This window comes from Cyanistes caeruleus, chromosome 5, assembly GCF_971803275.1.
Source record: "Cyanistes caeruleus chromosome 5, bCyaCae1.hap1.1, whole genome shotgun sequence".
NCBI classification, from domain to species: domain Eukaryota; kingdom Metazoa; phylum Chordata; class Aves; order Passeriformes; family Paridae; genus Cyanistes; species Cyanistes caeruleus.
In genome coordinates this window covers 5,735,057-5,744,990 of record NC_141705.1, presented here as the reverse complement: position 1 = coordinate 5,744,990, position 9,934 = coordinate 5,735,057, and the positions used below count along the sequence as shown (strand labels likewise).

At 50.8% G+C, this 9,934-nt stretch overlaps 1 protein-coding gene across 1 annotated transcript; it reads right to left on the bottom strand.

Annotated features, from left to right (window-relative positions):
• Window positions 1–232: 232 nt before the first annotated feature.
• FOXI3 (forkhead box I3) lies at window positions 233–3,767 on the bottom strand. Its single transcript, XM_086888573.1, has 2 exons — window positions 3,065–3,767; window positions 233–2,015 (listed from the first exon to the last, which is right to left on the bottom strand). Exons 1-2 carry the CDS (start codon window positions 3,765–3,767, stop codon window positions 1,426–1,428), a joined length of 1,293 nt encoding a protein of 430 aa, XP_086744699.1. The 3' UTR covers window positions 233–1,425.
• Between the last annotated feature and the right edge of the window lie 6,167 nt (window positions 3,768–9,934).

The following is a 9,934-nucleotide window of genomic DNA, read 5'->3' as shown; positions in this document are numbered from 1 at the left end:
TCTCCTTTCCCAGCAGCAGGAAATCAGGAAGGATTCCCAGAGGCACTGTCTGGCCCTCTAGCTGACTGGTGCCACCTCTTCACTGGCCTGACAGCGTGAGCAGGTGCAATCCCATTAGAGAAACCCATTTGCAAAGCGGACTGAGGCTCCTGCTAGCTGGCACCGCGCTGGAACCAGTCCCGCCTCTCTTACTGTTGCAAGTTTGTATTTTTTTTTTTACTAAACCGGGCTGAAAAAGGCCAGTTGTGATTCAGCTCGTTGAGAAAAACAAACAAAAACGAAAGAGTGCCCACTCTGCACAGTGAGACTCCAAGCAACTGCAAACCAGCTCAGATGGGTCTCCTTCAGGAGCAAAGCAGGTTTCTCTCCACCCTACTGTGCAGATGAAATCGTTCATAAATTTTTACACCTTTTATCCCAAATGATGGGAAAGAAAAACCTCTCTCCCGCAGAGATTTAAAATACTTCAAACATACTGATGAACAACCAGGCCAATATATAACAATTGTTAATATTTTATTCCCAACAGTTGTTCAGCCTGAAAAGTTTCAGTAATACACTAAAAACGAAAACAAAACCAACAAAAAATTCAAAACAAATAAAACAACAAAAAGGGGGGAAAAAAAGTAAAATAAACTTTAACAAAGTTTAAAACACATTATAAATAAGTACAGCTCCAGAGCATAATTTACAAATATAAAACCACATAGAAACGTATGTACAGAAGAGTTACATTACGTACAAATATGTATAAAAATACCCCAGTGTTTATTCTTGTGCTAAAGCTGCATGGCTAGAGTTATCTTTGGTACTAAGCTCGGGGAAAGAAGATTGTTTTACAGGACACAGCCCTGCTGTACAATATGCCAGACACAGGAAGACCCTCCGTGGGTTTGGGGAGGTTTTGGGGTGGGTGTTTACACAGGGCATCCCCCCATGCACTGCATATTGCAGATCAGGGCACAAGCAAGGGCTTACAGAGGCAATTGCTGGCAGAAGAGTTTTTTTTAATACATTGTACAAGGCACTTCATAAGAAATCTCTTCATTTTTTTTTTTCCTGCTCTCTTCTAAGACTCACTGGATGTCTACGCTTGGATCTTGCCAATACCACTTTATGGCTATGGTTTTTTAACTTCTTGCTCTACATTCAGGATTAGAAACCTCTGAAAACATTAATTCAGTTCACGCCTGCAGAATTTAGATGGCAAACCATCTACATGACCTAATGTTTTCCTGTATGGGGAAAAAACTTTGCATCTGCCTTCTGCTGGTGCTTAAGGGGTGTTCTCATTTTGAAAGGTGAGAAGATGAGTCTTCCTGGAGGAACTCCTGGGAAGTGTCCACGTTGAAATGCTGTTTGCAAAAGCGCACGGTCCAACTCCCATTCCCTTTGCAGCGCTGGCCGGCTGGCTGCCCCAGCACCCTACACCTCTGTCCCATCCCGTGTGTAGATGAGGCTGTTGACTGTGAAGTTGTAGTAGTGGTTGTACTGGGCTCCCTGGCTGCTGCTGCTGGGGTGGAAGGAGCTGTAGTAGGCGGGGGAAGGTCCCGCGACCCGCTGCAGCTGGTCTGGGGAAGGCACCTCCTGAGAAGAGCTGCTGGAAGGGGTGAAAGTGCCACTGCTCAGCTGTCCAGCAGAGAAGTTCCTGTGGTGCAGGTCACTGCTGAGACCCCCCGTCAGCCGGCCGCCTCCGCCGCTCAGGGAGCTCATGCCGCTGAAGAAGGTGCTGAGACAGCTAGGGGTGGATGAAATGATACTGGAGGGAGAGGAGCTTTTGGGATGGTCCCTGGCAGAGGGTGAGGGGTCCAGCTCTGGGGGTGGGCTGTTTCCACACGGTTTGCCTGTGGCTGGGATGGGTCGCTCTTCCTCGGCCTTCAGGCCCCCCAGAGAGGAGGCCGCAGAGGCGGTGGCGGGGGCGTTGGGCTCAGAGCGCCGCTTGCGTTTGCGACGGAAGTTCCCATTGTCAAACATCTTCTCACAGTTGGGATCTAAGGTCCAGTAGTTCCCTTTCCCTGGTGGAAAACAGGAGACACAAGAGAGAACGTCAACTTCTGCGACAGCATCCATGTCTTGTCCACCTGGCACAGAACCCACACCTCTCCTGCACCTGTTCGTCCTCCCTCTGTTGTCCAGTACACATGGGATCCAAAACCTGTCTCCAGGACATTCCCACCTCCATCCCTCCAATGCCCTTACGTGAACCTTAAGGCCACACAGAAGAGAACCTCCCCATCCCAAAGCACAAATGGATCTGCACCCCTATCTCAGACCTGGCCAAAGAGAACATGAAGAGGGGCTTCCCTTGCACTGGCTGCCTCACAGAAGCTGTGGCACTTGCTGCCATCTCAGCACTGGGTGACAAGGCAGTGCCTGGGCCATAGCTCATAGAAAAGGTGATGGAGAGGAGGGCAGGCACACTCGGGCACACCGAGGGGACTGCAGCAAGCAGCACAGAGCTGACTCTCTCACAAGCCTTGGTGGCATCAGCTGTCCCCACTCGCCTCCTGCCCACGGCCGGGACGGGTGCACTGACCCCAGAACGTCCCGAGCGGCTCCAGCCCGGCACGTCCCGGTCCCGGCGGGCCGGACCAGCGCTGTCCGGGCGCGCCTCCGCCCACTCCCGGGCACCGGCTGTGCCCCGGGACCGGCCCGGACAGCGGCGGGCAGGGAGGGGAGCCGTGAATCACGGGCAGAAGGAGCCGGGCCTTGCACAACCGGCGCTCCCGGGCTGCTCAGAGAGGGGGCGAGGGCTGGGACCGCCTACACCTCGGCGGGGCAGCGCCGGGTCTGGCTGGAGCGAAAGGGGACGGTCACATCACAGCGCCCGGGTCAGGGCACGGGGGAGCGCGGTCTCATCACAGCATCCGACTAGAAGGGATGGATAAAGCCGGTCTCATCATAGCGCTGGCCCCGAGGGGACGGAGAGCGCGGTGTCAGGACAGCGCCCGACTTAGAAGGGGACAGGGGCTGCCGTCCCTCTCTCACGGCGGTGCCGGTGTCCGCACCCCACCCTCCGGTCCCCGCTGCCCAGCCATCCCTCCCGCCCGGCGCGGCATCTCACCGGGGTCGTCCTCGTCGCGGGGCACCTTGCGGAAGCAATCGTTGAGGCTGAGGTTGTGGCGGATGCTGTTCTGCCACCCGGCTTTGCTGCGCTTGTAGAAGGGGAAGTTCTCGGCCACGTACTGGTAGATGTGGCTGAGGGTGAGCTTCCTCTCGGGCGCGCTCTGGATGGCCATGGCGATCAGCGCCGAGTACGAGTAGGGCGGCCGCACCAGCTTGAGCAGCTCCTCCTGGCTGGCCAGGCTCAGCCAGCTCAGCTCCGCGCCCCCCGCCGACGGCGAGCCGGGCGCCGGGGGCGAGCCCACGAGCTGTCCGCCCCGCGAGCAGCCGTACGAGGCGGGCGGCAGGAAGGGCGCGGCGGCGGCGGCGGCGGCGGCGCCGGGCGGGCCCTGCAGGTAGGGCGCGGGGCTGTTCATGCCCCACAGGTAGCCGGCGTTGGCGGGCGCCCCGTAGTCCCCCAGCGCGTACCCGCCCGCCCGCTGCCCCGAGGAGGCGGCGGCGGCGGCAGCGGCGGCGGCGGCCGCGGCGGCGGCGGCGGCGGCGCCGGGCGGGTGAAGGCTGGGCTGGGGGTAGACGCTGAAGTTCTCGCTGCAGTACACGGCCATGTCGGGGGCTTCCTGGGCGCTGCGGGGCTGCGGGGGCGCGGGGGCGGCCGCCGGCGCCGAGGCTCTGGGCTGCGCCTGCTGCAACTCACCGGCGCTCATAATCCCTGGCCATGCAGGGCGGCCGGCGCTCCCCCCCGCTCCCGTCCTCTCCCGGCGACACCCCCCGCCCCGCGGCCCCGGTGGCCCTAGACCAAAAACTCCCGGGGGGCTGCGGCGCGGCGCCCTTATAGGCGCTGCCGTGCGCCCGGACTCCCCGCCCGCGGCCGGGGCCGGGGCTGGGCGGGCGGCGGCGGCGCGCAGGGAGCAGCCAGTAGCGCGGCTCGGCGGCGGCCGGGGAGGCGGAGGGGGGCAAGGCCGGGCCCCGAGAGCGGCGATGGGGGAGGGACCGGCGGGGGAGCTGCGGGAGGCGCCAGGGATTTGGCTCCCGGCAGCGCGGGGGCAGCATCCCCGAGCCGGGCCCGCCCCCCGTGCTGTGCCCGTCCTCCCCTCCCCGACCCGGGGGTCTCTCCCGACGCTGTCCGGTCCCCCCGGCAGCGGCCGCCCCCTGCCCGGAGCTGTCGGCGCTGCCCCTGCCATCCTGCTTTCCCCACGGATGCCGTCGGCCCCGATCCCTCCGGCCCCGACGCTCAGGTCGGAGCGGGATGAGCATCGCTGAGGTTCCCCCGACGGGAACGCCAAGGGAGGAATTCGCTTAAACTCTCTTCTTGAAGTGTAGTTTTGCCTCCCGTCTCTCAACAGCCGGGGCTGAGATCGCAGTTCATTAGCTCTGGATAAGGAATTGCTTTGTGTAAGGAATTGCCCGAAATTAAACAAACAAACACCACCGGCATCTTCGCTCGTACCGCGGGCGGACCGGGCTGGAGGGCGCGGAGCGAGATTTAGTGAATAAAAGTTACTTTCGCCTTAGTTCTTCTGGGCAGCCTGAAGGAAAGCGCATCCTTTTGCAGAGAAAAAGCTCTCGGTGTTCATACCGGGATCCACACAGGGGCCAGCTCCGGCAAATCTTTTGGTCCGGGGCAAAGCACACGTGTAACACAAATATGGTCAGTGGTGCGGGAAAATTTAGAGACTTTGTCTAAATACCAGATACATGAGATGTTCATGTCATCCCCCGTTCTTAAATAGAGTTGTTATTCAGTTTTCTGTTGGTAAAAATGCCAAAAAATGCCCTTTCCTGGTGTATACACGAAGTGCTCTCTGCAAGCGCCGGGTGTCTTGGTCTGACAACAGGATTTGGGGCAGAGAGGAGCTTTGGGAAAAGTCTTTGCATTTTATGTCTTCCATAAAATAGTTATAAAAGCACATGTAAACCAGTGAAACTTTCCCGAGTTTCCAACCCCAAATTTTCATCCCGTGTGATTTGAGCAGGGATATAATAGCCGAAGGATTTCCAACTTCGTATTTCGTTTTAAAACAAGTGAACAAACTTTTTTTGAGTAACTTTAAAGTGACTGGGTTAAAGATTTAGGATTTGGGGTTTTCTCCTTTAATCATAAAGAGAGGTGTTTGGGGGGTTCGTTAGGGTATTTTTGTTTTCTTGGGTTTTTGTGTGTGTGCGTGTGTTTGGTTTTTTTTCTTTTTCTGTTGTTATTTTGTTGCCGTCACTGTTCCTGTTGCTGATTTTATTTTGCATCCCTTGGGGAAAGAGCTTTCCGTGTGTATTCGGATACCCAGAACAGCAGGAGAAAAGTTTACTTTACGTTCCACAAGGTGTCTTTTCCCTTCTCAGCTTCCTTCTCTTTAAGATTTATAACAACTCCTCATCTTTTTTAGAGCAGGGTCGCGCTGGAAAATGCCGGTTTCAAGTCTGACGGGACAGCAGGCATCCAAACCAAGCAGTTTACGGGGAAATCACAGCTAGAAAGGACATTTAAAAGACAAGAAACAGGTAGACTTTAAAAAGCAATCCCCCTCTGACTCTGAAGAGCTAAGCCGAAAATATTATTCTCTAAAATGACAACAAATCTGTGTTTTCCGTTTGGCTGAAACCCGAGCGATCACCGCAGGAGGGAGAGGAGCAGTCAGTGCTATCGCTGTATCGCTCGAAATTGAGGTTTTTGCTCCAGGGATTTGATGTTTTTTGGGCAAAGGCAGAGCCATCTAGAGGAACAGCCCGGCTATGGCGATGCAGGGAAGGCAGTTTCCCTCACAGGCATGGAGTGCTGCCTTCGAGCTTCCCTTAGCTGATTTCTCTGCCTCCAACAAAGGAAGCGGGTTAGAAAATAATGCTGAATTAGCTCTAATAAAAATGCGTGTCCTCAGAAAACTCCAGCTTGCTTTACCAAATAATAAGGAATGTGAAACAAAAATAGCTTTAGAGAGGTTATTACATAGCTGGGATGGCATGGATATGCAAACCAACACTTAATTTAAAGAGTGGAGAGAATAAAGCTTTGATGGTATGATGGCTGTAAAAACATTTAATTTTCTTAATGCATTTATCCTGCAAGTAGCATGCAGGGTTGCCTCGAAACATCATCAGCTCTCAGTACAGACCTGTTGCTTCTCCCTTCTGCCAAGGCACGAGGAGAGCATGAAGAGATCCAGCATTCTGCCTCTGCTTTCTAAATGCTGCTTTTTTTCCAGAGACCTCTGGGAGATGTTTGCCTTGAAGAAATGCACTGGGGAGCTGGCAAGAGATGACGAAGCACAAAACTGAAATCAGTTTCAAGGTAAGAGTTTGAGGCTACTGTCCATCGCTGGGAGCAGATTTAGGGCTGTGTTTCAGCAGCTTTGCTGGCTCTGTGAGTGGGCAGTGAGGTGTGCTGGGTAGAGGAGCCCGTGGCACCTTGAGCTGGGCTGAGCTGTAAGCCCAGTCAGCTGGGATTAAGTGCAAACCTCTCCAGCTAGCTGCCTTGGAGATGTTTCAGTGCTTCCCAAGTGCTGCAGGAGAGCAAGATCTTCCCCATCCTTGCCTGGTGCTGTCCCTGCTGTTGCCTTAGGTGCTGTGCCTGTCCTTGTGCACACAGCAAGCACTTTTCCCCCTGCAGGAAGACACGGGCTGTGCCTGAGGCCCTGCTCCTCTGAACGTGTAGGTACAGGCTCCACTTTCCTGGTGTGGATCTCAGGTGTGTGTGCAGCTGAACACGGAAACCCAAAAATGCTTCAGACCTGAGTGCCCAGCCCAGCAGTGGGAACAGACACCTGCACCCACCTGGACCTCTCTCCGTTTCCTAAGGATGCTGAGCTCTAGGCACAGGGCATGTCTTGGGTGAACAGAACACAACAGCCCATATTGGCTTTACCAGGAGGATAGCTAAACCAGGATCCCTTCAATGGCTCCAGATTTCTGCAGGTTTGTTTTGTTTTGGCTGCATTTGCAATCCAAGTGTTGCTTTTTCCCCAGGGCTAACTGGGGTGGTAACTCCATGGTCCACATTAAATCTGCTCAGTAAAAATTCTTTTATATCTTTCTCCAGAGTGATCAGTGAAATTGAGAATGAGTTCTTCATCCTCAGAGGCAAGATGGAAAAGTTATATTTTCTCTTGAAGTACTCCAGTGGTTCCACACTCGAGAATAATAAGGAATTTACTAAGAGCATCTCAAATTAAATTAAAGATCTAGTATCCCTCTCTTCCTTAGAGCCAAGGATATTCCTCCCTATTAATATGGTATAAGAACATATCTTTTTTTTTCATTCAACCCCTGATTTGTCCTGCAAATGGCTAACAGAGAATATCTGATGGTGTATGATAGATGTTTCACTGCTGTGAATTTGGGAAAGGTGTTCTGTGTACGTGTACACAGGTTAAAGTTATTTTTATCCCTTACCTAAAGAGAATAATGTATATTCCTCCCTCTCTGTATCTAGTCATCTACTGGACTGAAGTTCTGGAGATCTAACTTTGCCACCTAATGATAAGATCAGAGGTTTTCAAACCTTCTCTTGATTTTTCAGACTCTATGATGTGTCCTGGGCAGCTGTCCTCATCCCACGATGTTCAGGCTACCAACAACAGGCTTGGTTTGGTTTCGAGTTCACGGTCTCTGTTAAACTCTGCAGGCTGCAAACTGAGGGTTAACCTTTTGGATTATTTATATTAACATTTTCTCAGTGCAATTCCACGCTGCTGAGTGTCACGGAGCCCTTGGACCTGGCCACAAAGCAAGGAAGAAATCACAGTTCATCACAAGTCGTAGCTGCTGCAGCACTTGAGGCTGCTGGGAGCAAACACCCTGGCTGAAAGGAGCAGTGTCTGCTCTGTGTTCACTTCTCGCTGTTTTTTTATGGCTGCTGTGCTCACCCAACTTTCTGTGGCTGACTGGGGCACTAATCCGGTTTGAGAACACCCTCTTCCCAATCCTTTTTTTCCCCTTTTTCCTTATCCCCTCAGGTTAGCTTTAGCTTTAGCCTAGCCCCTTCATGAGTGAGAGCTTGTTAGCGACTGATTAGCTGAAGTTTTGATAAAAGCTTCATTGTTTGTAACTCCTGTAAACTACCCGGAGCTGTGCTCCTAATAAAAGTGGGATTAAACAGACACCTTGGGAGTGAGACAGTTGCAAGTGGGAATTTCAGAGTTTTGAGGGACTCAGGGATGTGGCCAGGCTTCAGTAACTCTGTGTATCTGAAGTGATTTTAACAAAACTGGGAAGGAAGCCTGACTTTAGTGGTTTGGGGCGAAAAGGAACCTGGTGGGAGACAGAAGGAAGTCACCTGTTTGTGGCTGGATTAAGCACACACTCCAGGGGTTTGGAAACACGTTTGCAGAAGTTCTCAGCACCCTGCATTCCTCCAGCCTCTCCTCAGCCTTAAGATTCATAAAAAGTATTTTAAAATCCTCACCCTGATCACACGAATTTAACCCTTCCTCATTTTATTTTTGCAATGGTAAAAAAAGTCCACTTGGCAGTGAGGTGTGCCTGACTTGGTTCTATTGGGTTGTGTCCTTTCTGGGAGGAATGTTGAGCAAGGGGCTTCTTCCCTCCTGCCTAAAGCAAGAAATTGACCTAGGCTGAAATAATCATCTCCGTGCTTTTTAAATGTTTTTTGTGTGTAATGGGACATTTGAAATAGAGTTTAGGCTGGTTATTCTATAGTGATGACTCCTATAGGGTAAGGTAAAGGGCAAAGTCTTTTGGTCCTAATTCATCTGAATAAGCCACCTCCACTCTGGATAGAGTAATAGAAACAGAAAAACATAAATTTATGGTCAGCTAAGGTAAAAATAATGAAAACTATTAGTAGATAAAGGCAGTGGCTGCCATCACCACCACCACAAGGAAACAGAGGAGTATTAAATTAAATTTCTCATGTTTGTCTGGAGTAGAAAAAATCAGATAGTGTGTTAGTTTCAAGTGCTGGCAAAAGAACATTTTGGGCTCTGTTAATAACTAGGGGTTATGTTAAATAGCAACCACAAAAATGAACTATTTTATGATCAGCCAGTCCTGGTAATTCACAGCCAAGGGTTTCAGAACTCTCTGAACCAGGAACATATTGTGTGGGCCATTAATGCTGGCTTTAATTTTGGGACACTGGGAGGATTTTAGAGCACTAAGAGAGCTGATATTGGCTCATTATTTAAAGGCTTTGGACAAATGATTTAGTGATGTTCAGACTTTCAGCCCTTCACTGTTAAAGGAAAGAAATGTATAGGTGCATCTCCTAATTAATGATTAATTTCCTTCTTGAAGGAAGGCAATGAAACTGATGCCAATGAGTGTGTGTAGACAGAAAATAGACCTTGTCAAATTAATTTGCTGTTCTCCAGCAAGAGGGAGCAACTCTTGATGTAACTGATTTCTAAAAGTGTTTGATTAGTTCTGTCTTGGAGGTGGATTTTACAAACTGGTATAAAATCACCATAGTGCAAATTAAGTGGTTGAACCATTATTATGGTTCATAATAACCATATATGAATTAAGTCATGTGAATTAAGTCATATATTAACCATATATGAATTAACCATCCATAATAAACCATATTATTAAGTGGATCTTGGTTAAACCAAGATCTCAGAATTTTGCTTTGAAAAATTAATCCTTGAGTATTTTCTCAGGGAAATTTGGTGGAAATTGGTTCATTATTCTGTTTCTGTCATCGTTTTAGGGGGAAAATAAAGGATCCTTGTCTATCAAATGTGAAGGAGTCTAAAATTGAGGCTATGGAGTGTTAAATAAAGAAGAGAGCAATTCACTGACACAGAGCTATCTCTGCTTGCGAATGGGGGGCAAATGGGCAGGGTGTCTTTTAATATGGAAAAGCAAAAGGACACATTTAGGAAAAAAAGCTTATATTGAAGAGATGATGGAGTCTGTATCAAAA

Coding starts and splice junctions, on each gene's coding strand:
- FOXI3 (XM_086888573.1), bottom strand. CDS start 3,767: ATGAGCGCCGGTGAGTTGCAGCAGGCGCAGCCCAGAGCCTCGGCGCCG. Junction 2,016..3,064: donor CCGCGACGAGGACGACCCCG/GTGAGATGCCGC, acceptor GTTTTCCACCAG/GGAAAGGGAACTACTGGACC.